Source organism: Tiliqua scincoides, chromosome 3 (assembly GCF_035046505.1).
Source record: "Tiliqua scincoides isolate rTilSci1 chromosome 3, rTilSci1.hap2, whole genome shotgun sequence".
Taxonomy (NCBI): domain Eukaryota; kingdom Metazoa; phylum Chordata; class Lepidosauria; order Squamata; family Scincidae; genus Tiliqua; species Tiliqua scincoides.
Genome location: NC_089823.1, coordinates 75,326,025 through 75,354,012, shown reverse-complemented (window position 1 = coordinate 75,354,012; position 27,988 = coordinate 75,326,025). Strand labels below are relative to the sequence as shown.

At 43.2% G+C, this 27,988-nt stretch overlaps 1 protein-coding gene and 1 pseudogene across 1 annotated transcript in view; one reads left to right on the top strand and one right to left on the bottom strand.

The window, feature by feature from the left end:
• Positions 1-27,988, top strand: part of POLA1 (DNA polymerase alpha 1, catalytic subunit) — a 247,703-nt gene that overhangs the window by 131,948 nt on the left and 87,767 nt on the right. Inside the window, 1 exon segment of the mRNA XM_066619493.1 lies at positions 27,825-27,941. Within this exon segment, the coding sequence (XP_066475590.1) occupies positions 27,825-27,941 (117 nt within the window).
• Positions 18,958-19,076, bottom strand: LOC136647122 (5S ribosomal RNA; annotated as a pseudogene).

The following is a 27,988-nucleotide window of genomic DNA, read 5'->3' as shown; positions in this document are numbered from 1 at the left end:
AAAATAATATATGTGTACATCCGTGTACATGATGCTTTACACAGAGTGAAAAAGAAGTCAGCTTAGGCTCAAGAAATTTGAACAGAGACAGCAGAGAGTGGAACTGGAATGGAGGCAGGGGTAAATGGGCAGCAACTGCAGTTCAATTTCATGTAATTAAGCTTGGTTATAGTCAGCAATGGTGACTAAAGCATGATGCCAAAGGCTTCCTGGAAAAGCGCTTTTTAGGCAGGTTCTGAAGGTTGTAAGTGAGGGAACATCCTGCAGGTGAAAATGGGGGGGGGGGGGGAGAGAGAGAGAGCAGGAGACTGGCAGATGGTTGACTGGGGGTGGCAAAAGCAAAGCTCACGGGCAAGGACAGGACACTGCGCACTTTGAATGCAAAAACAAGGGGCTTATGCTAACTGTAGGAGCAGACAGGAAGCCAGTGAAGGGATTTAAGGAAGGGCATGATATGATCTGTGCAGTGAATAACATGAAGACCTTAGCAGAGTATAGGGTAGAGGCAAAGGGACCAAGATTAGCCTACAGAAGACCAAAGACTTTACCAAAGGGACAAAGAGGAAGGGTTGGATTCTTGTAGTATTGTGAAGGTTAAAGCAACATGATTTGGTAGCAGACTGAATATGGAGAAAAAGGAGACAAAGCCAAAACTTTGTGCCTCTTCATTAGAGTGGATGGCAACATTGTCAATGGATAAGGTGAGGGGAGGAGGGCTTGAGGAAGAATTTCAATCTTGAACATACTGAGTTTGAGACACAATGAAGCTTAAGACTGGTTGGAGGAAGAAAGTTCAAGAGGAGCAAGGTATACCTGGGTATCATCTGTATATTGGTGGTACTGGAAGCTGTGGGATTTGGTGTGATCATCCAAGGGCAGGGAAAACAGCTAGAGGCCCGCAGTGAACCCTGAGAGATCCCAACAGAAAGGAGGAGAGGGTAGGAAAAGTTTCTCCCTGTGAAAACATTGAACCAGTTACTAGATATCAACATACATGATGTAGTAGTCATTTATTTTGCTGTGTAAACTGCTTTGCGAACTTTCTGTTGAAAAGCAGTATATAAGTATTTTTTTAAAATAAAAATACTATCAATAGAGAGATGTTGGAATGCTGCAGATATTGCACCCAAAATGGTAATTACAGTGTAAGTAGGGACTTCCTATCAGATGTTTTGGTATTTAAATTGTAAGTTCATTTTAGCTTGCACACTTACCTAATGCTGCCAAGGCAAGAAGCAGCTTTCTGAAATGCTAAATAGTTTGCGCTTAATTGTCTGCAGCAGAACAGCTGCTAATACCAGAAAAATGCCGTCTCATCATTAGGCCTGTTGTGTCCAAAAAAAGCAGACAAGACGACTGTAGCTACCCTGTCTGCTTTGGCACTCGTATTCTCCCTCACTCAGTTTTCAATGTGTAATGAAGAGCTGGAGGACAATATTCTGTAATTAAGGATTCCATTAAGATGAAGAAAAGAGCAAATGGGGTTGGTTGTTCTCCTAGCAGAAGAAAAAAATTGTCTGGGGTGGGGGGATAGTGGTAGTAGTGTAGTGAGGGGGAGAGGTGGGTGGAGAGACTAAGTCAGGGCTGTTTGTTGAATATACTGTTAAGGACTGTTACCATCCTAATTAATCAAGTTAGAAATTACAGCTGTAGTCGGTTTCCCCCCAATTCTTGTTATCAATTTTCTTCTCTTTTGAGACAAAGCAAATATAAATTTTGTGTTCATTTGTCATTCGTTCTTTGACTTCAGCATCTCTGAAAATAACAATGTAGCACAAAAGACCAGTATTTACCTAGTTGTAATGTGGGTTGCCATGGTGTTTTGCAAATTATTGCAATTATGTTCACCATGCGAGTCGCCCTTGGTAACTGGCGAAAAAACTGATAATCCTGTTTTGAACAAAAGGTCAAATTGCTGAATAGAAAGTCTTGATTAACTAAAAGATGTACAAAGTGGAATTATTTCCTACCATTCAGAAATAGTTCTTGATCGGGTTTGGGGGAGGGGGTGAGTAAGTACATCTGATTACTGAAGTACAAAGCATTGAAAGGATGTTGTCTTGAGCCTTTCATGTAGTCTTAATGGTGGCTTTTTTGTCAAATTTACCCATTTGCGGCATTGAAAGAGGCAGCTGCATTTAAGCTGGAGAGATGGTGCTTTTTCAAGAGTTTAGTGCATGGAAAGTTCTCAGCAGTATCTGCAGTTTACTATTAGTCTGTGGTCTATTAAAACTGATGTGCTGCATTTGAGCCCATTGCTCTCAGTGCTTGTGAAACCCTTTGACTGATGATCTAATAAAGTGCTCTTACTGGACAATCTCTGATCAGATACTTGAAAAAAACACAATTTTTTGTAGTGGAGAGAAGGGGAAAAAAGGAGAGGATATGGTGAACCTTCATCTCTTCAAACCATATGACAAGAAATTGTATTCATGTCTCTTATCAATTTTCTATTTAAAAAGAAATGATTAAATTTGTTGTAATATTTCTTGTAATCTTGCAAAAATGTTTCTCATTCTGTCTCCCAATTCTGAGTTCGCGTTTGGAAAATATTGTATTGTAAAAGAGCAAAGGGAATATTATCATAGTTACCTGGAAGGTAATGCCTGAGACTTGGGACAGCCTGTGTGAGAGAGGAATGAAAGCAAAATAACCCTTACCAAGTTTGTGGGTTTACATTCTGCATCACCTAGCAACCCCTTGGCTCAGTCAGCTCACTTGTCTACCCTCGGTCTTGTTTACAGACTATTCAAACTGCCCTTCGAAACCATGAAAGATATTCAGTTTCATTAGTACCATTCTCAAAGAGAAAATAATTAAACTTAAATGAACAAACATTGCTTGGTAATGCTTTTAAACTCTTTTTACTGGTTTTGAGGTGACCACTGTCAAGACCTTGCTTTCAATGCCAGAAGGGTTTTCTCATCTTATAAGGACACAGACTTGAGTTCTATGTTTAACTTCAATTTCAGTTTTCTTTAATATTCAGATAAATGTTCTGAAGTGCTCACCCATTTCCAGTGCATCTGCCATCATTGACCTTTCTCCCTTTCTTATAATAGTAATCTTTTATTTTTTGCTGCCACATGTTCTTGTGGCTGGACATTAATTGTATCTTGGCTTTCTCTACATACATGTTCCAAAAGGAAAGCACTGCAACCACTGAAATTATTTCATGAATACAATAGAGTTCATGAAATGTGGTATATGAAATTCTTATCTTGGCAAACATGGAACTGCACCTGCCATGAAATCTTTTCTTTTTTTACTATCTTTGTATTTTGTTAGATTCTCTTACATGTACAATACATGACTGGACCGTATGAGTTCTTTGTGTTTTGTTGACAGCTGACAGACAAAGCAAAATTATTCTTGAAGGAAGGTACTGTACTTAGTTGTGACCTATTATAGCCTGAGAATGCAGCTTTGAGTAGGATGAATAGAAGGGTATTTTGCAGAATAGACTTGAATATACTTCCAGAGATTTTAGCTGTCCATACAGAAATGCATATACATCCTCCATTGAGCTTTTTTCAAATGTAATTTTCCATATATAGTCATTTTAAATATATTTTCCCCAATTGCTTGCATGGAGCCAAATTTAACGGCTTTGGTATTGTCCCACAGTGGTAAAATAAAATTGCTGGTAATTGTTGGCTTTCTTTGTGCACAGTGTGGCAGACTATGAAAGCTTATATTCCATCCTTAGATGCATCTTCTGGTGCTCATGCCTTGATTGCAAATTAAGGCAACAAGACTGAGATATTGGCCTTGATGTGAAGCAGAGCAGAACACACTTGTTAATTTATTGCATAACACACAATTGCAAAGGTTGGAATGCAAACACTTGTAGTGCTATTACATCTGTTTAAATGCAGACCACTGTTTGCATCTAACCTATCATAAGTGTTTAGAGTGCTCTATTATCCTTTCACCAGGCTGATGGCAGAACTCAGTCTTTGCACAAATGAGAAGATCAATAAGTTTCAAATAACTTGTATGAAATGACATGTGACTGTACGTTTAAAGAGATGTTTTAAAAAATCAATGTTAATAACATTTAAAACTCCTACGCTGACCTACAATATAGCTTGCATTCAGTCTTGTTGATAGCTTTGTTTAAAGTATTTGTACATTAACTTTTTGTCTTTGCATCTGAAGTTCTCTGAAGTCTGAGAGAGGTAGCATGTGCTGATGTTTGGAACATACATTTACAAACCATGAAGTGCAAGGTTAATGGTAGAACTCTGATCCATTTTGGGACAGAAAATGTGTTCATGTTGAAAAATACCACACAACGCATATTCCGTCTGCTTGCAAAATAATGAGATCAAACATAACCTACAATAGTGTAATGTGAAAATGTGTTGTGTGAATTTTTAACTCCCATTCTTTCCTGAAGTAACAATTCATCTTGCTATGCAGAATTTTTTTTAAGGAGTAGAGGTAGATACCAAAGAAAACTATGCATTTAATAAAAATAGTCATGTTTGAAGACTAACTTTGCATCACCTTAGGCAGCCAAAGTCCATCTTGTCCCCTGCTGATTTTTTTTTTTTTGTGACCAGTTGTTGTGAACTTTTGATACATTCCACATTTTCTTTCTTGTTCAGACATTTCCTTGATTCCAGCAGTAATTCTGTTCCTTCTATGCCTTTCAACATAAAGCCGTACAACTACCTCTTGGGCCTCCTATGGCTCCCTTTAGAGCAGAACAAAAACGAGAAACCTCATCTAAAACAAAACAGAACAAAAACAATGTCACATTTTTACCATAGAATGCCAGATGATGGCTATAATGTGCTACTTAGGTTTTGAACATTTCTAGAGAACACACAACATGAATACCTGTTGGGTCTCTAAACATTTTACAGGTTTGTTCTCTGTCATACACATGAGTATATCAATAGTTAGAAGTCTTGTTCTTTTTTTCTTTCTTTTTTAAATGGGACATGATGTACCCTGGGAGCAACATAAATCCCTTAAGCCAGTGTCCATTCTGAAAGCTATTTTATGTAGTTTGTAGGCCATAGTGTGAATTTCAGAAATCCCAGCTTTCATCTTAAACAAAAATGATTCATTGCTGTAGAGAAAAGTTTGAAAATGGAATTGTGCGTGTGTTGAATTAAAACAAGGGATCCCTAAAGAAACAAACACACGTTATTCAAACATATTTTTTAAAGATAGGCTGAAGTAATTCTACATTTGAACTGATCGTATGGGGGGCCAATTTAAATGTTAGGACCCCCATGCAAAGGCCACTGAAAAGCTCTTACTCATGCCTATGTGCTCCATGCAGTCAGCATAATGTTTGAAAGCCTCTTCCCCCTGCAACATCCACATTCCAGTGCAGCCATCTCCAGTTATATAGAGTACAAGTACACAAACACTGCATGCGTATGGGCTGGTGCACAGGATAAGAGGCTTTTAAATATTATACCTGCCGAGTGGAACACCAACACTTCTTGGCAGCTTCTACATGCGGGCTGTAGCTTTTTAAATTGGCCCTCAGAATAAGGATATTTAAGTAAATGCAATATATCCATCAATTATAGGTTGCCATCTGCAATGTTAATGAAACTGGTGTGAAAACGTTAACTACATGTATCTAAATCTACTGCAATGCTCATATTCATAATGTATCTCCAGTATGCAGGTGCTAACAAGTTGTTTACTTCTGATACAATGTTTTTCATGATGAGAGGCACTCATTGTTTTTGTGATTGTAAGGTTCTTCAACTTGCACCTTTTTGTAACTGCAAGGTTCTTTACCTTGCCCGTTTTTAAATTCACATATATGTGCTTGTGAATTTTAAAATGTGCAAGGTAAAGAACCTATGGAATATATGAAATGGCAAACTTTTGTAAGCAGTGTGTTGTCTGTGCTTTCTGTGCCTTTGTTTCTATTTAGGTAGTTTATTATTAGTATTATCAGTATTTATATACTGTTTTTCAACAAAAAGTTCACAAAGCAGTTTTATCAATAACATATAACACCAATAACATTATCAAAACATAGGAGGGCCTTTTGCATTGTGTAAAAATTACCATTCTGAGTATTTGTGACAGAGTGAGTTTTTATCTTTTTCCAGACGGACTCATCCTTGCAAGATGACATAAGGAATGTTTTTCATTATTTCCTAACTTGTTCATTTAGAGCCGAATTCTGTCCAACTTTCTAGCACCAATACAGCTGCAATGCAGCCCCAAGGTAAAGGAACAAATATCCCCTTACCTTACCTTGAGGAGGTCTCTGTGACTACCCTCCCCACCACAGGATGCAGCACTTACCCTGTTTGCCTGCCTGCATCAGCTCTGGAAAGTTGGATAGGATTGGAGTTGCTAAAAACTCATGTTTTCCTGACTTGAGTCCAAGTCACAGCCCATCCCTAGTTTCAACCCATCTTAGCCATTGGCAGTTTGTTTTCCCTTATCAGTGTGGTGTGTCTTAAGAGAAAAGATATTTGGTTGCTTTTTTTTCTAGTGAGTTCCCACACTTACTGTTACATAGCATAGCACCAGTTGGACATCAAGTTGCTGTTTTTGAGGACATTCTAAAACCAGACTTTATTCATTTGGGGACATTGCAATAGATCGTGTAGGTATTGGTGTAATGCTTTCTTGATTCCTCATTTTTCAAACCAACCAGACCTAACATACATTTCAGTATTTTTATGGAAAACTAGAATGCGTTTTGGTCTGTTGGAAGTGGTGAGCTGTAGAAACATGCCAACATAATATGAAAAACATTTTTTCTCAATACAGTTGATAGTGGCAAATGTGTATAACTTTCCTCAACATATACACCTTTGCTAAAAGTAGAGTGCTCTTATTCATCTGTCTTTATCACCCTATCTCTACCCTTTATTGCCTCTGTTCATTAATTCATTAATAATGTGAAGGAGTTTTTTGTTGTCACTATTGCCTAAGCATTGGGAGCCTGTTCAACATAGCACTGAAATCTGGCTGATATTGAATCTAAATTTCATTTTTTAAAAATCTGGCTACTGTAGTGTAATTGTACATGCAAACCTTGCTGATACATTATCATTCATTCTTCCACTTTCCAAAGATTCTTTTGGGTGCTATTTCACATGTGGTTTGCCATCCTCCATCAGGGTTAGCCTAACAGCACAATCCTAATACTGCCCTGAACCAGCACAACGGATTGCCAAGTGTCATGAACATGCCATAAAGCACATTTGTGACTACTTGGGAGTAGGTTAGGCCAGCGTATGAACATGCGCTGACTTAGAGGGGCCAGACCTGCACCGGAAGAGTGAGTTTTTGCTGGCACAGGGGATGGGAGAGGGTGGAAGGAGGGAGGAACAGTGTGGGGGCATTTTAGGGTGGAGGAAGGGCAGCCCAGGGCGAATTGGGCACAGGAGGGGGGTGGGACCGATCGTGACTGTGTAGGCTGTATCCTAACCCCCATCTCTGACCGAAGCAGTGCTACACAGGGCACTTGGATTTGAGCTCAAAAAATTGCAGGTGCAGATCCGGTAGCCCCATAGGGCTGCCTGGGGCATTTCTAGGGGTAAGGGGAATAAAGTTCCCTTACTCCAAGTTGAACTCCAGCCTGCACCGAACTTGTGCAGTATCCAGTCTGCCTGCCTGTTCCAGCAAAAGTTAGGATTGCGCCCTGAGACATACAAAATTGGATAGTACAAATCCAAGATGAAACATTTTTCTGGATTTTATGTATTCATTTATTATTTTTGGCCTACTTTTATTTTAAAAAAAAATTAAAGCAGCAGTACAGCAAAATTGGCTGCAAGACATTAAAACAGTTATTCATTTTAGTGCTACTTTAATATTTCTTGAAAGGCCTTGGAGAATAAAAAGAACTTCGCATGGTACCTGAAGGATAGTAACATGGACATCAGGTGAGCTTACCTGGGAAATGCATTCCACAAACAGGTTCACAACTGTGACAGTGCTGTCACCACCTTTCTTGCCTCCAAAGGCCAGAAGTACGCACGGGCAAGCTGTTGAAAATGGCCTGTATGCACAGGTTGGAACAAGAGTTCCTTTGGGTACCTGGATTTCAAGCTGCATAGGGGTTTAGAAATGAGCACTTGCACTTTAGATCACACGTGGAAATGGACTGTTTAAACAACTTTAAAGAACAACTTTAACTGTTAAACAAAGCCAAAATATGTTCCTGCAGTTCTAGCTGGCAGCCTGGCTGCTGCATTCTGAACTAACTTTAGTTTCTGAACTGCCTTTGAATGCAACCCGACTTTTACAGTGCTTAATTCTTGAGGTTACCAGTCATGGGTCATTGTGGCTAGTTTATCTCAGTCCAGGAGATATTTAGCATATCCATCTCAGCTGGTGAGAGACAGACTATGCCACATAGTCTACTTGGGCCATCAGTGACAGTGCTAGATCTAAGAGTACTCCCGGACTGAAAATATGATCCTGTGGGGAAGATCACAACCCCAAGCTGAACATCTCCCCAAACAATGAACTACCAACCCACAGCACCTCTGTTTTGTCAGGACTGGGTTCCATTTATTAATAATAGGATTTAGTACCCACTCACATCTACTCATTTTGTATGGTCAAACTGACTGGGTTGCCTAGTTTATATGGTCAAAAATTAATCTAGATCCTGTAATTTTATCATAATGTCCAGCTAAGTTTATAAGGAGAAAGTAAGTTGGAATCGTTGCATCAGGATTGGGCCTCATTTATCCAAAATATGTTCATGTATCAGGATCGCCCATGTGCACAATGTTAACTTTATTGACCAGAATACCCTGACCATTTAATGACCAAAAATAAGACTAGAAAAAATGGCATATTATAACAGCAGGTGAAATCCCACCCATTTCAAAATCTGCAAGTAAGTACTATACCTGTGGTTTTCAAACTCGCAGGGAGTTTGAATCCCGGAGTAAGTCTTTGCGGGGGTGGGGGGAGGCTGCTCAGGGGGGCTGCAGGGGCTTGGTGCACTTGTCCAAGCCCCCTGCAGCCTGCCGGGGGTGCGGGGAGCCCTATGCGACCTTCGGCAGGGCTCCCCGGGTCAGGGAAGGTGACAACAGAGTGATCGCACCCCGCTCCGCTAAACTGGAAGCAGTGCACGATCGCTCCTCTTCCCCTTTTGACCGGGCTGCCCCCACCCCTTAAGGGGAAAGAGATCAGGACCCTCAGGCTGGGGGTCGCGACGCCCAAGTTTGAATACCACTGTACTATACTGTTCTTATTTTTGAAGCATTGTAAGAATGTTCTATGTAAGCATCATTTGACAGAGAAACATTTGAGACTGACCACCTTATATTTCTTCCACAGTAGCAGGCCTCTACTTCTGTATTCCTCTTGTTCCTTCTTTGCTGTAGAATTCTTGTCTATGTTGGATGAGAGAGGTCAGGATCCAGAATAGAAAACAATTTTGATTATTTTTTACAACTAGCCTTCTCTGCCAGTCTGCCCTCTGTCACACAAGTACAACTGTGCCAATCTTTCAGGGCAAGATTGTTTCTTTCCAGGATATTTTCTGAAGCTTTATATAATCTAACTTTAAATGTTCTTTGCACTATATCTTCTTGTGCCCTTTTTCTTGGAGATCATATGACAGTATATAGATCTCACAGTCGGACCATGTTTCCTGATAGCTACTATTCTTAAGCTCATCTTTCATATTTTTGTTCATATGTATGTATGCTGCCCTGTATAGTAGTTCTGTAAAGTTTTTCATATCTTTTCGTGTTATTAGCCTGTTAGTTTCCTAATTGGTTGAGCTCAATCTCTTACTTCCTTAAATCTAATATTCAGTGTCTGAAGCCAAAATTATAGTAGTAAATCATTATTTGACATTAGGGAAATAGGAGTTCATCATAAGAAAGTATTGGGTTTTATTGTATGATCACGTGCAATTCCCTCATTGGAAGCGATTTCTGCAAGTGTCCTCCCATGAGTGCATTGCTCTTCTTACTTGTGGAAATAGTTTCTAATGGTGGAACTGTACTCCAGGTGAACTTAGGATAAACACAGTAAATAATAAACTACTTGCAGGCTTCTCAGTTATCCTTGATGACACTTGCACAGGGATGGGCAAGTCATGATGACTTGACTCAAGTCATGATGACTTGACTCAAGTCATGAAAGGGCTGATTTTTCACTACATGTCACCTGGAGTCACTTACTTGCGGCCAGTGACTCAGAAATCAGTCATGATTCTAATTGACTTGAGGGATGACTCGTTTTTGTGTGTGCATGCTTGAAGTGGCTCAGGTAGAGTCGTGACAGCTGCCTGTCATGACTCGCAAATCTAGTCAAGACGGGAGGTTGGCGACTCGAGCGCAGTGACTACAGCAATTCCTGCTATTGTATTTTCTGTAGCTATAGAGCTACAACTGTATTAATCACTATGGTTTTGAAACCTACTTTTAAGTCTAACCCATAGTAAAGGCTGGAAAAGTGTAGTCGAGTTTGTAGCCATTGAGATTAGTACTGGGAAAACAGCTTTTAACTCAGGGGTGCTCACACCTTTTTGGCTCGAGAGCTACTTTGAAACCCAGCAAGGCCCGGAGATCTACCAGAGTTTTTTTTTACAATGTTTGCGCCATCATAACATATAACATTTATGTGTACAATGTATGTTGGTGTACCTTGAGCCCCACTGAGTATAACAGGACTTACTCCTGAGTAGACATGCCTAGGATTAGGCTGTGAGGCTGCAATCCTAGCCACACTTACCTGGGAGTAAGCCCCATTGAGTACAATGGGCCTTACTCCCGGCATTTCCTCCCAGAGGCACCTGAAGGGGGGGTCGGCACTCCGCGATCTACTCATTTTTCTTCGCGATCTACCGGTAGATCGCGATCCACCTATTGAGCACCCCTGTTTTAACTGTTTCTTTTTAAAAGGTGTTTCTTTTTTAACTTACTTAAAAGCTTTTAAAGGAGGTGTTTTTTAACTAACTGATCTGATTGTGTCAGTATTGCTTTCGCAATTAAAATACTGTCTAGTATGTGGGAGCTGTTTTGTGCATGGTATGGGACTGAGTTGTAGGTCTCCATGTGACTGGTGTGTTTTTGTTGGTGTTTCCAATCGTACATTACATGGTTATAAAGGACAAGGGCGAAAACACCAACAGAACCATACCAGTGGTATTGGGCCTACAGACCAGTCCTATAGTATGCACAAAACAGCTCTCACATGTCAGACAGTATTTTAACTGTCTTTTAACTGTGATTTTTATCACAATACTGACACAATTCATTTCTGATGGGAAGGAGAACAAATTATAAACGAGTTTGAACTTAATATGTGTATACATGTATATAAACAAATTCAACAAACCAGTGTTGTTGGTTCCTGTGCTCCATGAGCAAATACCTTATACTGTAGCAGAGGGCACACTCTGTTGATTGGGCGAGGCAGAATTCCTTTTACTGTGTCCCAGGACCCAATCCTATCCAACTTAACAGTGCTGATGCAGCTATGCCAACAGGGTTTGCACTGCATTCTGCAGAGGGAGTCACAGAAGCCTTCTCAAAGTAAGGGAAGGTTTGTTCCCTTACCTTGGGGTTGCATTGCAGCTACATTGACACTGTAAAGGTGGATAAGATTGGGCCCACACTGTGTTGCGTCTGGGATGGGGAAGGATCTTCAGGCCTATAGTTCCAGATTTGATCAAGGCTAATGTTTGCCACAGTGCCAATACTATGCCCTTAGGTATACTCTTATGCACATGGATCCTCTGCATCTTGCCTTCCCTGTGCCTGTTGCACGCACATGATCTTGGTCACATTCAGTATATTTCACAATTTATAGCTAACTTTAAAAAAACTAACTTTCAAATGATGAATTCAGAATGGAATTCTGTTTTTCACTCTTAGATCTATAATTGGGTTATCTTAACTGTGAATGCAGTGTAATGCAGATATGTTCTGTGTTAGGGTGGTCCAATATGTGGCCCATGGTCCACATTCAGCCTGCAAGACCCTTTTTGGTGGCCTCTAAAAGCCCTGCCTCAGCCACCACCTGCCACCTTCTCATACTTTAGCAGCTTTTTAATCTCCCTGTCACACCATTCCAGATTCTCCTTTGGACACAAAGGAGATCAAAACGCCCTGCCATACCTACAACTTCTTCTGCCTCCTTCCAAATCAGCTTGCCGAGTGATATTGGCAACTGAGAATTCAGAATTAGTGGTGACATCATCACATCACCACCGACTACTTCCACATCTGCACAGTTGGGGGTTTCATGCCAGGATCATGCAGCCCTCTAGCTTTCAGAAGTTGGACTACATTGTTCTATGCTATAAATTTAGTCTATTGCTCTTATAATTTTTAGCTTACAACTAGGCTAGATGTTTTTGTTAGTTTTAATAAATTATACTTTATTTGCTGTTCTACGCTAATACAAGTTCAAAACACTTTCATTTTAAATTGAATTTCAGGATACCTTGATTATCCAAAGAAATAAAGGCTTGACTTTGTTTGTTTTTCGAAGAGATTTGATATTAATCAAACGGGTTAACAATAATACACTTCAATGCATTCATTTGAAACACAGTGCATATGTTGAATTTGATAAAGTTTTTTTTAAAGCAAATCAAGACCAGGGCTTCATTATAAAATCAAAACAAGAGGCATAAAGAGCTACATATTTCTGACAGTTAAAAAAATCCACTGATCACACACTTATCTACATGTCAATTTCAATGCCTAATAACACCAGTTATTGTTACCATTTAAAAAAAGAGATTAAGAGATAGTAAGTACAAATAAATGCAAATAGGTACTGAATGCAGAGGTGACAAAGAAAAAAGACCACTTTAATGTTAATTATAATTGCTAGGAAGTCTAGACAAATTACATTATTTTCTACATGAATTGAAAGGACACTTGGTGTCTGTATCAAAGATATATTTATGTGTTTGCTTTACCTGCCCCTGACTTATCACTCCCCCACCCAGTTTTAACACACTGTGATAAGTGATGAAGTTATACTTTATGTGCAAAACTAAGTTGCTACTCTGTATAACAAATTAATTAGAACAAAGCTTGTCAAAGTGACAGTTTAATTTGTGTTACAATGTTTAATGTTCATCAATAAGTGGCAGAAAGCAAGGAAAACAGTTTTGTAACATCAAGAACTATAATAGGGATTGCATTTTGAAGAGAAATATGATACTTCAGTTATTCTATAACCAACCATGAATGATGCTTTCAGTCTTTCAGATTTCATTTTTGATTTTTAAAAAGTGGCAGCAGAAATATGAATCTAAAAATGCAGTATGACCTTGTAATTATTAAAGCATTTTAAAGCTGGATGAGTCCCAGATGCTCTGCTTGTTGCCTTATGTTCTCTGAGAAGAAACTGAAGGTAGACTGGTTGGCTGATATTGTCTCGCTCTTCTCTTTGTGATTTCTTGGTCCCTCCCAAAGAACAAAAGTGAAAGATTGGGAAGATTCCCTTGCTCCATGGTCAGCATTGCCATCCTGTTTTGCATTACCATTCTATTCTGTCATGTCATCATCAGGAAATTACAGGCATTGCATTAGGGCAATAAAGGAATTTGAAAGATGAGCACTAGACAACTTTTCATACATTCCCAAAAGTGGACCACTTATTATTCAGCCTTTTTCACACCACAGAAGAAAGACAAGTAGGATACTTTATAGCCATATCCCCATTACCCTAGTATGCTTCCAGGACCCGTCTGTAGAGGACCATCTAAATCTGAGGAGAGCTAAGGAAGGGCCAGATCCGGCTCGCAACTCTCCAGTCTAGTCCTCCAATTCCTCACCCATCCATGGCTATAACTGACCAGCCTCAGATCCTTCTCCTGTACACATGGCGATGTCGGCATTGTCCACCTGAAGGTTGCCTTGCACCTGGGCCCAGGGCTGATGTGTGTGTGAGGGAGAAGGATGAAGGCGTGTGCTGACTGAACAACAATTGCTATTACTGAATGTGAGCAAGCACGTGTCCTGTCTGGAAGTAGCACAGATTTAGAAAGCTTTCCTATTTTATTCCTCCAGTTCAAAAATAAGTACAGTGGGTCCTCTTTATCTGTGGGTTTGGGACCTGGAGATTTAACCTACTGTGGGTTTCGAAGCCATGACTGAAGAACCACCAAGGACCTCTTGAATGCAACTGGAACCTCATACTAGTCACTTCTGGGAGGCTTTCCGAGGCCTGTAGTGGTCATGTGTTGCCTCTACGGGTCTCGGAAAGGGCCCTGGAAATGTCGGAATGGCACTTTGGGTTTTCATGAAAACAGAAAATGCTCTTCTAATGCTTCTGTGGGGCTTTTCTGAGGCCCCTCGAGGCCATGTGCAGCCTCTACAAACCTCTACTGGGATAAGATTCCCGTCATGTTTTGAGTCTGTTGGTCTACAAACAATTAATTATCCATGTGTTTTGGAATTTGCGGGAATCTGAGGTCAGTCTTGTACTGCAAAAAAGAGAGAAAAATGAATAGTATGTGTTTGATTGAGAATGACAGAGCTAGAATCAGTTAGAATGGTGATTATTTCAAGTGTGTCTTATGGCTCTCTGTTTCTGTATTACAGCGTGGTCCTCAGACCAAAAAATGCCCACCATAATCTAAATGCAACAAATTTCCCTTTAGCAGATTAAAGATAGTGACTTCAAAACAGCTTACCATATTCTTGTTGAGAGAATGTTCATGCCATTCTGAAATATCCCTATGATCAATGAATGTATGGAGGAAGCATGTGGAATATTTCTTATGGAGAAATAAGTGACAGACTTCAGTGCATGTGCAGAAACCTATGCTTGACACTTTTGCACAAGTATTGTAGTTTGGATTACTGGTTATTTTGTTTGTATATAGCATCTACAGTATGCTCACTACTGTACATTAAAATGCTATGATTTGTAACCAGTGTTCAACATAACAGTGAAATGTTCAACATAACAGTGAAATGTTAATGAACATTCAGGTAGCAATGGAGGAACAAGTAAGGTGATGTTTCAGAAATCTGATGCCATTGGGGCATATGGCAGAAAGAGTGGGACCTTGCCCCTTGCAAGTATTTATAATCTAGATCAACAGTTCTCATACTCACTGGGAGTCCGAGAGCCGCTTGTACGTGGTTGCAGGGTGGGGACTTGGAGAGGGATGTGCCCCAGCAGCCATTGCAGCGCTTCAGGCACTGAAAGGCTTACCAGCCTACCTGAGGGGGTCTACAAGCCTTGGAGAGGGTCCGGGAGGCCTGCAGCCCTGTCGGCGGGTCTCCCTCAAGCTTCATTTTGCTCCGATCTGACGGTCAGAGTGACTTCCAATTTACCACTAGTCGCTCCGACCTTCAGATCGGAGCGAAACGAAGCTTGAGGGAGACCCGCCAAGGGGGCTGCAGGCCTCCTGGACCCTCTCCAAGGTTTGCAGACCCCTCAGGTAGGCTGGCAAGCTTCTGGGTTTCCGTGGCGCCATGATTGCTGTGCCACCGCCAGGGCACCCTTCACTGAATCACTACCCTTAAGAGGAAATGACTTGTTTTTTGTTCCTATGGTGAGTTGCGACCCACCACTTTGAATACCAGTTACCTAGATAGATAAAAAGAGACTAGAGGAAAAAGAAAGAAATGAAGGTAGGAACAAGCAAGTGTTTATTTAAAATATTTTTATCTCACTTTTCCATCATTCAAAGTGGCTTTCTAGTTGGCAACCTTCAGTCTCGAAAGACTATGGTATCGCGCTCTGAAAGGTGGTTCTGGAACAGCGTCTAGTGTGGCTGAAAAGGCCGATTCGGGAGTGACAATCCCTTCCACACTGGGAGCAAGTGCAGTCTGTCCCTGGCCTGTCTCCCTGGCTATGGGCCTTCCTTCTTTGCCTCTTAGCCTCAGACTGTTGGCCAAGTGTCTCTTCAAACTGGGAAAGGCCATGTTGCACAGCCTGCCTCCAAGTGGGCCGCTCAGAGGCCAGGGTTTCCCACTTGTTGAGGTCCACTCCTAAGGCCTTCAGATCCCTCTTGCAGATGTCCTTGTATCGCAGCTGTGGTCTACCTGTAGGGTGCTTTCCTTGCACGAGTTCTCCATAGAGGAGATCCTTTGGGATCCGGCCATCATCCATTCTCACGACATGACCGAGCCAACGCAGGCGTCTCTGTTTCAGTAGTGCATACATGCTAGGGATTCCAGCACGTTCCAGGACTGTGTTGTTTGGAACTTTGTCCTGCCAGGTGATGCCGAGAATACGTCAGAGGCAGCGCATGTGGAAAGCGTTCAGTTTCCTCTCCTGTTGTGAGCGAAGAGTCCATGACTCGCTGCAGTACAGAAGTGTACTCAGGACGCAAGCTCTGTAGACCTGGATCTTGGTATGTTCCGTCAGCTTCTTGTTGGACCAGACTCTCTTTGTGAGTCTGGAAAACGTGGTAGCTGCTTTACCGATGTGTTTGTTTAGCTTGGTATCGAGAGAAAGAGTGTCGGAGATCGTTGAGCCAAGGTACACAAAGTCATGGACAACATCCAGTTCATGTGCAGAGATTGTAATGCAGGGAGGTGAGTCCACATCCTGAACCATGACCTGTGTTTTCTTCAGGCTGATTGTCAGTCCAAAATCTTGGCAGGCCTTGCTAAAACGATCCATGAGCTGCTGGAGATCTTTGGCAGAGTGGGTAGTGACAGCTGCATCGTCAGCAAAGAGGAAGTCACGCAGACATTTCAGCTGGACTTTGGACTTTGCTCTCAGTCTGGAGAGGTTGAAGAGCTTTCCGTCTGATCTGGCCCGGAGATAGATGCCTTCTGTTGTAGTTCCAAAGGCCTGCTTCAGCAGGACAGCGAAGACGATCCCAAACAAGGTTGGTGCAAGAACACAGCCCTGCTTCACGCCGCTTCGGATGTCAAAGGGGTCTGATGTGGAGCCATCAAAGACAACAGTGCCCTTCATGTCCTTGTGGAAGGATCTGATGATGCTGAGGAGCCTGGGTGGACATCCAATCTTGGGGAGAATCTTGAAGAGGCCAATACAGGCCTCTTTACAGCAAAACTATTATTACAATGTAAGCATAAAACAAAAAATTTTTTTTAAAGAGTCATCAGTTGAAGTTAAGTCAGTATAGAGAGGCCATTGTCTTAGTTTAATGTTCTTCTACTTGTTTACCCAACAGTACTTTTTCCCATCGTAAGGATAGGATAGGTTTCAATTGTTTTACTCTTCTATTCAAATAGGGGAAGCAGTTTAACATGCACCTGTTAAGAAGTTCATTATTGCTTTCTTAAATGTATTCAGTAAAGCTTATGGTATATTTTTAAACCATGAAAGGTGCACAGTTACTATGGTGATAGGATGCCATATGAAAGTACAGATATATGTCTAGAAGATAACAATGGTTGGATGTGGATCTGACCTTCTGGAAACAGTGGAAAAGAAGAATTCCTTACCTGGGAAGTCTTGTTCTCTGTGGAGGAGGGTGCATTCCTTAGTATGGGTTTGCCCTTGTGTGGCTAGGCAGGGTCTAATCAAGTCACATGACCTCCTCCACACAGAGGGCTCTCATTTCCCAGACGGTATGTCCAGCTTAAGAACCAATTCACAGTAACTCCTGATAGGAAAATAAATCTCCAGGCACAATCAGAAGTAGAAACTAGGAAGAGCCTCGAGTCAAGTTAAATGGTGCATAGTATAAGAGAGGGGAATAGAGGGGAAAGCACCCTACTATCTCCCGTCCAGTTACTAACCAGTAGGAATGAGATTTTAACATCTAACATGGCAGAGTACCTTTATTGCATTTATACAAGAATTGACTCAAGAATTTGAGTCTAATTAATGCATATGGACATTTTTCTGTTTAACCCCCTGGTTTTATTATTTATGCCAATAAAGGTTTTTGACTTTACTTTCTCCTGGCCCCCAAAAATCCCAAGGAAAGAGAACGTCCCCAGTTTTAGGAGTTGGGTGGAATGCACCCTTCCTCCACAGAGAACAAGACTTCCCAGGTAAGGAATTCATCTTTTCTCAGTGGAGGAAGGGTGCATTCCTTAGTATGGGATGTTCAAGAGCAGTATCCCCTCTGGGTAGGAGATAGGGACGTTCGCTTAGGGATTAAGGACCCTTTTCTAGAATCCTTCTCGCAAAGGAGGCATATGAAGAAGCAGCAGTATCAATTTGATAAAGTTTGGTGAAGATGTGAAGTCCACATTGTTGCTTTGCAACATACCTCGCAAAGGTAGCCTCACCTGAGGTAACCGCGCCTCTGAGAGGTTGTATTCACCCTCCGGAGGAGAGACCTCCAATGCTCCAATGCACTTTATTATGCATTCCACTATCCAGTTTGCTAAAATGGAGAAGACTTTCTTTCCTGTGGAGCTTCCCTGAAAGTCAATGAACAGAGCTTCAGACTTATGAAGCAGCTTGGTATGTTAGATATAAAAATGGAGTGCTCTTCTCACATCCAACCTGTGCCAGAGTTTCTCTCGTGGATGGGTTGGGTTGTTGCAAAAGAAGGGAAGACTGATTTCCTGCTCTCTATGAGATAAAGAGTTTACTTTGGGAATAAGTGTGGTCAGTGCTTCTACACCCTACTGATGATACCTTGAAAAGGATTGCAAGGTTGGGCATTGTTGCTTGATGTGAACCGAACCAGGACTGGAGTGCTTCAGGTGAAGAATCATGTCTTTGAAAGCCTGGGGTTAAAAACCTCCATTCCGCCTCCCTGAGCCTCTGGAGGCTGAGCTAGTGCATGTCAGAGTACTGGACTCCTGCTAGGTGTTCTGCTTGTCAGGAGAGTAAATTTGCCTCGGCCTAGTGAAAAAGGAGTGAGGCTTCTAGAGCTAGGCCTCAGGCCTTGGTGCCTCCTTGGTGATTTAAAAGCTTTGTCTGATGCATTGTCCTGCCAAGTTTATGGTGATCTTGTAGGGAGCTGTGGAAGACTCTGAGCTAGGTAAATGGTTTTCCATTCTAGCTTTATTCTCCACAGAGCCTCCTGGGGTGTCCACTTGCCCTGAGTGAAAAGACCCACAGTGTTTCTTTTTTCTACAGCACCTGGTATTCCCAGGCAGTCTCCCATCCAAGTAGTAACCAGGCCTGACCCTGCTTAGCTTCCGAGATCAGACTAGATCAGGCATGTTCAGGGTAGTATGGCTGTGGAACGCTGTGCGTTCCATCTTAATAAGCTGGCTGTGATGGTTCTGTGTGGAACCTCCACACTCACTCCTTTCATGAGTCGTTCCTTCTGCAACCATCAGTGGAAGCAAGGGAGAAGCAGGGGAATTCTGATGTGTAAGTGAACCCAGCTCTATTTGTAGCTAAAAGGGATGGAGGACTTTCTAAAGCCACCTTGTGTGAAACTGAGCCCAAGTTACTAGGTCCTGGAGAGAGACTAGTATTCTTAGCAGCCTGCATAATTGCAGCACGTCCAAGGAGCTGGATGTGAGAACTAATTTCAGGAGTCCCTTTGGCTTTAGACAACACTCCTGAAATGGTGCTGCCTGAAAGGATCTTGTATTGATGAGAACTCTGAGGTGTTCCAGGGTCTAGGAAGGAACAAGGGAACTCTTTGTACGGTTGATCACATATCCCAGGAATTCCAGGAATTTAATCATGGTCAGGACATTGTTCAAGACTTGAACCCTGGAAGGTGCCCTGAGTAGAAAATTGTCCAGGTGGGGTAAACAAAGATCCCCTATTGTCGCAGATGAGCCACAACTGTCACCAAGATCCTGGTGAAAACCCTGGGGAATGATGTCAACCTGAGTGTGAGTGCTCTGTATTGAAAGTGATGCCTGTGCAACAAAATCTGAGTTAATGCTTGTGGGCCCTCCTGATTAGATATGGAGGTAAGCCTCTGAAATGTCTATGGAACAGAGGAAATCTGCCTTCCCCAGGGAAGCCAGATCTGATTTGTTAACTGAGTTAACTGAGTGTTAACATTCACTTTGCGATTAGTAGGCAATATTTTCCTATTATCCTTGTTTTTGACTGAAACAGGATCAAGAACTTTACCAAAGAGTTTATTGCTCATAAAGGGCAGGGCTGCAAGCCTGGCTTGGGATGCTGCATTTTTGTCCCAGTGCCTAAGTCAGATATTGTGCATGGCAACTAGGGAAGAGGTCACGGAACGTGCACTGATTTGAAGTGCATCAAGGGACGCATCAGCCAAGAATGTTGATAGAGCTAGCTTCTTTAAAGTATCTGTCCCAGGCTTAGGGAGAGAAGAGTCAGCACCAGCTAGTTTTTCTGCCCTTAATAAGTAGCCCTGGGCATTAGCATTGGCAGCACTAGCCCTGAGCACAAATGAGGAGTTTTCAAACATTCTTTTAAGTGTCACTTCAACTCTCTTATTGCATGGGTCTTTAGGACCCTGTTCCCCCTCAGAAGGAGTGATGGCATGGGATGATAAAGCAGCCACCGGTACATCTACTTTGGAAATTTGCAGTTTCCAAAGCTTACTGTGGTAAAGAATAAAGCTTACCAAATAATTTTGGTGTGTGCTTCTTTTGTGCAGGTACTGCTCACTCTGAGTCCATGGCCGGTTGCAAAAGCACCAGGGAAGGGAACCTCTGCGGTCCTGCGAGGGCCCTGAGGAAACAAAAATCTTCACCCCCAGCTCTGTTAAGAGTGGCAGAAGAAGAGGTAGTACGCTCAGTCTTGGGATTAAGGCTAAGAGCTCTGGTTGCCCTGGACATAATCTAAGGAAAGTGCCCACTGTTGGAGGAAATTAAAAGTAGTTTCCTCTTTGGGGTGAAGCAGAGTAGCTTAAGCAGTGAACCCCCCCTTTGGGGTATCACCCCAGGGAACCTCCCTCACCCAGCTGATTGCTATTCAATGAAAAAAGACAAAGAGGCAATGGCTTGTTAAAGTTGCAAAAAAGAAGTTGTTTACTTACAGTTCCATTGAGTGTATATTTACAGCATCTGATTAGGATCAGAGGTTCAGCTATAACTTAGATAGCAAGGCCCTAGAGCTACCTCGCCCTGCATGCCATGTGCTCAAGATGGCGTGGGCATCAGAGCCCTACTGTGTACCATCTTAACAGGTCAGTGGTCAGAGGACAAGAGGAAGTGCTCAGAGGAGAAGGGAAGGATAAAGGGTTAGGGCCACACCCCACAAGGATCACAGAGAGAACAGGTAGAAAGGTCAGAGTCACTGGGCCATAGCTTGACCCCTTCTGGATAGCATCCTGCGCCCTCTGGACAGCAGTTGCACCAACTCCAGCATCCACAGGAAAGAGCCTAAGTGGTGGCACACACTGGTGTCTTTTTTTCTGGAGAGTCTGTCCTTCTCCCTTGAAGAGGAGACTGAGAAGCCTGACTCACCAAGCTGTCCACCCCCAGACCCCTTCAAGCTATGTTTCCTGTGGGGGAGTCTTGCGCCTGGTAGACCTCCTAAGTGAGGAAGACTTAGCGCTTGGGGGATGATTCCTCTGCCTCCAAAGTCAGGAGAGCGAGGAGTCCGAGGAAGGCTCAGGTCGTTTAGCTTTCTTACTCAGGGGCCCAGCGACTGAGGCTCCTGCACAGGTTCTGCTGCAGGGCCTAATTTTTCAACCACAGCTTTGCCTACAAGGTTCTGGGCCCACAACATAGCATGTGACTGGGCTTCCTGAGAGACGGGGATCCTCCCTAGAGAAGTGGGTGCCGCCCCTGCTGAGCCTGAGAAGCCAAATTCTCCCCTCCCCTGGGTAATGGAGGCTGAGCCTGCAGAGTCAACTGAGGCCATTATTAGCACTTACCTGAGGTCAAACGGGGGGGGGGGTGTCATCCTTCGCACCTGCTAGTCCAAAACTGGTGAAAGAGAAGATGGCAGTTGTGTAAAAAAGCAAACATATAAGCTAGGTGTATAACTTGACTGAAGGAACAGAAATGAATTTCAGCAGTGCAGTGGCCTTTTTGGTGTTGCAAAATGTGACATTTTGCACACATCCGGGCCACCATCAGAAACAGTGAGTGGCAGTGGCTGCACAACAGCAGCCTTCCAGGATGCCCTGCTGTCAGTAAATTGGTGTGGGGGGCATGAGTGCGGGGCATGGAGGAGGAAGCATGGGGTGGAAAATGAGTCTCTGCCAGTATCTTATCCCCATTTCCAGGCTTTATCCACATCTCTGGGTCCTGTCAGAGTTGTGCTAGCCAAGACCTTTTGGGAAGTGAAGGTTTACCCCAAGGTATGGGAGCAAGTGTTCCTTTACCTTAAGGAGGCCTCTGAAACTTCCCCCTTGCAGGATACAGTATATGTTCTGGCAGCCGCAGTGTGTCTGGTGGGGTTTTTTTGTTTGGATCAGGCTGTCAGATAGGAATGGGTCTGCCTATCTTAACCCCAGTCAAATTCATGTATGGGAAAGTTTCTATGGAAAGCCAGGAAGATCCTGGCAACACTGCCTCTTGAACCCTAGCAACTACCACAACCAATCAATTTCTCTGGCTAACTCTTCTGCCCCCGTTATTTTATCCCTCTCAGCCTTTGTGACCAATCACAAGATCCTGAATGTTGGTTCATAATTGAAAGCCAACAAGAACTCTTGGAGGGAATTTTGAGAGTAATCAGTTTGAAGTGTTCACCTGTTGACCAATATAAGTTTCTGATGCTTTGCACACTCAATCTTCTACAGTCCTGTCATCTTTAAGTAGGCTAGTGTAAGTTACTGTGATTGACAGAAATTTGCCTTCTCTTTCCTGCAGCACAACCTGTCAGCCATGAGATCCTTACAGTATATCCATTTTCTCACAGATTCCACCAACTCAGCTTTAACCTTTTAACCTGTGTTTCTGTTTACAAACTATGTTATGTTAAGAGTATGGAACTAAAGATATTCATATAGGTTGACAAATCTATTCACATCGAAGCAGTGATATTCAAGTCTGAATACGGATGTCTTGGTGCCTAGACTCTTACAGTTTCATGAGTCAAGATGAGTAGAGAACTTAAACGTACAAATTGTGACTTTTCAATGAATTGTACTTGCTTTGATGAAAAACAAACTACTATTAGACTTTATTAATTGTACATGATTAATGGCCATCCCAACAATATTGACCCACATCAACCATAGCTGAACATATAGCTTCTGGAAACTAGTTTATTGTGAATTATGATTTGCTGTACGGTCCTATGCCTGTTTTCTTGGAAGTGTGTCCTGCTGCATTCAGTAAGACTTATTCCATTGTGTGTTTAGGATTTCAGCCCCAGATTTTATTTATTTCCCACATTTATTTCCCACTTTTCTCTCCATGGGGCACCCAAAACAGCTTTGGGGGACAACATCCAAAGATTTTTTAAATTTATTTTCACCTATTTATGCCACCCCCTTCCTCTAAGGAGCTCAGGGAGGTGTACATAATTGTTCCCTTCTTTTGTCCTCACAATAATTCTATGAGAAAGGTGAGGCTCAGAGATAGCGACTGGTCCAACATCACACAGGGAGCATAAGATACAGTTCTGCCATACGTAGTACTGAATTTTTGTATCTCTGTTTATCTTCTGGATTGGCCTCCATTATCATCAGAAGAAGTGAGAGATCTAATCTCTATGTTAAAAACAGAGAAGGCACTGGGACCAGATATGATCCCAGCTGAATTCCTAAAAGCTGATCCAAGCTGTTGGGCGCCTCTCTTGGCTGCCCTGTTCACTGTGGTCAACAGAATAGGAATTTTTCCAGAGTCATAGACAAATGCAATTTTGGTTCCAATTTTTAAAAAGGGCAATACTGGGATCGCATCAAACTACAGACCGGTTAGTTTGCTGTCGATTGTTGGTAATTTATATGCCAAATATTTATGTACCAAGCTCTGGATGTCAGACCAGAAGATCCTGGACCCTGAACAGGCAGGGTTTCAGCAGGGCAAGTCTACCCTGGATCACTGTACTATCATTTCATATCTAATTGAGAAATATACTAGAAAGGCAAGACTTTATACGGCCTTTCTGGACTTAAAAAGCAGCTTTTGGCGTAAACGATCAGTTACAAATTGATAAGCGACTACTATTTCTCTTGAGAAGGCTCCATCAAAATACCACTTGTCAGATAAAGTGTTCTTCTGCGGGGAATCTAACAAGAAAAATCATGTCAAACTAGGGAGTTAAATGGGTGTATACTGGCCCCCACCCTATTTACCCTATTTATTAATGATCTGGCCCTCTCCTTCACTGATGCGATGTCCCAGATTAGGATCCACTCAGATCCCCATTCTTTTATATGTCGATGATGCCGTAATAATGTCCTGTACCAGTTTGGGTTTAAAACACCTTCTAAAAAAATGCCTGGAGTACTTGTCAGAAAATTGATTACAGCTGAGCTTTGACAAGTCTAAAATACTCATGTTTTCTAGAACTTGGAAGCCATATACCTGGCAACTTAATGGACATAAATTAGAACAAGTAAAACAGTTTAAATACCTTGATCTAAATTTACATTATAATTCTTCCTGGACTGTTCACCAGAAAATGGCAATTAATGCAGCTAATGTTACCTCTCAATCTATTGCTCACTGTTTCTTTGAGAGAGTTAACTGTTATATAACAGCAGCTTTGAAGACCTTTAATGCCAAGATGATTCCCGAATTATTTTATGGATTGGAGCTTTAAATAATACTCTGGAGCAGGGATGCTCACACTTTTTTGTTTCGAGAGCTACTTTGAAACCCAGCAAGGCCCGGAGATCTATCCTCCAGGGGGGCAACTTGGAGGGGTGATGGGAAGTGGGGGGACACCAGGTGTGGGGCCAGGGGGAGGGGTTGGGGAGCCCTCCAGGAGAGCAACTTGGGGGATGGGAAGTAGGGGGACACCAGGTGTGGGGCCAGGGGAGCGGCTGGGGAGCCCTCCAGGGGGGTAACTTGGGGGCAGCCCCACACCCTCTTCCCCGCCCGCCCTCCCTCCCTCCGCCCTGAGGCGCCTGCTCAGCTCACCCTCTGGGAGCAGGAAAAGTTCTCCGAGGGCGCCGCAGGGCCGATCCCAGCCTCGGGAGGAAGGCGATGACGCGAGGCAGCGCAGCGCAGCCGTGCCGCGCTTCCTCCCGGGCTCCCCTTACCTGTCCCCAGGGAGGGGGTCTCGGCGGCGCCTCTGGCGGCGCTCGCCCTCCTGCCGGCCGCAGCCTCGCAGCGCCCGAGCTGGGGACGGCAGTGCCCGCGCGGGGCAGCAGTAGCAACCACAGTGTCCCCGCCAGCCACGGGCTCCTGCGCCACCGCCCCGGGGATGCGCCACAGCCGGGGCAGCTCCCGCTCATCTCCACCACGGCTTCTCGCACTGGATGCGATGGCGGGCCAATCGGGAATCTCCAGGGCTCTTTCCCGCCCCTTTCATTGATTGAAAGGGGCGGGAAAGAGCCCCGGAGCTTCCCGATTGGCCCGCCATGTTGAAAGGGGCAGGACAGAGCCCCGGAGCTTCCCGATTGGCCCGGCGCCGCCGAGTGTCCCGGATGCGATGGCAAGCCAATTGGGAAGCTCCAGGGCTCTTTCCCACCCCTTTCAACATGGCGGGCCAATCAGAAAGCTCCGGGGCTCTTTCCTGCCCCTTTCAACATGGCGGACGGGAGGCTCGGCACGCGATCGACTGGGTTTTGCTTCGCGATCGACTGGTCGATCGCGATCGACTCTTGAGCACGCCTGCTCTCGAGTATGTCCAAGGTAAATTGCTGCAAAAAATCCTGGGTCTACCGAACTGCATACCTTATGCATCCCTATATTTAGAAACAGGCCCATCATTGCTGGAAACCAGGGCCTGGTTAATGGCTATTAAATATTGGTTGCGCCTATATTACAACTATGACCCCCGTAGCTTGCTTCGTATGATGTGCATTGAACCTAATTGTCCCCTTGTTTAGCTGTCCTGGAAAAGATAATCAACTCTATCAGGGCTATCCTTTGAATGCTTACGTTCGCTTCCATATTGAGAAGCATTTCAGTGTATCAAATGTAGACTTCTTGACATTGAAAGGCAGGAACTTTGCAGTGCAGCAAATAGAGCATGCTCCCTGTTAAGCTTGGATATCCCTATAGTTTATGGTCAGGTAGCCTCATATCTGTATTTGCTGCACTGCTATCAAAAAAGGAGAGCTTTTTCTCTCGCTAGATTTAATGTCCTCCCGTCCACTGTCTTATTTGGAAAATTTTATAAAATAGCCCATGCTGACAGGCTCTGCCCTTGCGGGCAGGGATGTATTGAAACCATTGTCCACTCTGTTCTTTACTGCCCCTTCTACATCGAGATCCCTCAAAGACATCTGGACCCCATCTTGAGAACAATTTTACTGATGTGGCAAAAATACATTTTTAACTGACTCTTCTGCTGAAATAACTGATATGGTGGCAACCTTCCTGTATCAGCCCACCGAGCTGCGCAATCAAGAAGTTGATTTGCTTTCTGGCTGACCTAATGTATATAGTCTGCAGATTTGTTTGTTATATATGCCATTAAAGGATTCTATTCTATTCAGCCATACATTTGAATCTACAGTGGGCCTCCTGATCTGTGAGTTCAGCATCCACAGATTTGACTCAATGTCTAGGAGGCATCGTGAGGTATGGGGAGGCCTCCCAAACACTTGGGAAAGGCACTTCTGGCTGCTGATTTGGGTGCCTTGCAGATACGAAGGGTTCGCTGCACTTATCTAGCTTCGGCTGGTTGTAATGAACATATTAGTCAGTTGAGCAATCAGTCTTGAGCAATCAAAAGTTGACTTCAGTCAGCAAAGTCATTCAAAAATGTAGAAGGCAAATATAATTAATTAAAGATGCATCAGGCATGGCATAATGCTATTTATACCTTTAAAATCTCCTTTAAAATGTTATGCAGACTCAAATGTTAAAATGCAGAGGAACAAAGGTATGGACAGTATAATATAGGTGTATCTGTGCCCCAGCATAGGTGCAGTGGAGCAAGCAGAGTATGTCCTTTGTTGGCACTTTTGTGCAGGCACGCTAGCATTGGACTGTCAAGAGCCAGTTGTTTCAGGTTATGTACATTTCCACGTGTATAATTTCCAAACTATACGGTTAGCAAACTAACCGTACATACATAGAGGACATAGAGCCCAATCCTGAGCTTCTGGAGCACGTGGCTGTGGCGGCACCGAAAACGGCTGCCGCTGCATCCTACACACTCGCGGCAGCCGCCAGTGGCACCTTGGGAGAAGGGAACTTTTGTCCCCTTCCCCCGGGTAAAGGGAGTAGCCCCACAATGGGGCTACTCGATTCACTGCCGACCAAAGTGTCGTTGGTGAGGTAAGAGCCTTCATGTCAGGCGCCGATACTCCCTCCCTGCTTCCTCCCCCAGCATGCTTCCCCCTCCCCTCCGCCCGCCTCCCCCCTCCCCAGAATGCCTCCCCCCACCCCTGCTTTCCTCACCACTGTTTGGCAGTCTGTGCGACCGCTGAGTAGCAGAGGCCAGGCACCTGCCCAGCGTTAGCCCAGCGCCAGCTAGCACAGGCGCTCGCCCAGCGTTAGAGCTCGCAAATGTGCCTTATAGCATTTTGCTACAGTGTGCGCTGGCAATAAGCCGGCACGTCGAGCTCAGAATGTATAGAGCATTTTTAAGTAATTACAGGAAGGGAAAACTGAACAGACTCAGTTTTTTAAAAAGTCATTGTAAGATAACATTCATAATATAAATCTGTTGTGTTTATACAGTGAATATATATGTGCTTATGTAGATAGAGTGTACACAAATATGCTGTTTGTTCTTGTTTTTTCAATACACATTCTGAAACATTGCAACAGTATCTTGCAACGTTCTCTGGTTCTATTGATCCCTAATCCTACCCAACTGGTTTTAAGTTCTTCTGTTAGCAATACAGTTTACTAATAATAAAACTGCTATCTAATAGATACTGTGGCAAATAATATAATATTCAGTTTAAACAGGGAGTAGTTTGAAAATGCGTTTTAAAATTTTTTGACCGTTTCTTCCTTTAGAGCTGGTTGTTGTGTGAGGAGCAGACATGCCGAAATCGTACCTGCCGACTTCCTCTTCGGTTTTCGCGGAATGGTCCTCTATGTCCCGTCTGTAGGAAAGCTACCCTTAAGCGAGAGGTAAGAATGAGAGCTAAAGAAATATCCCATTTTAATTTTGGAGAGCC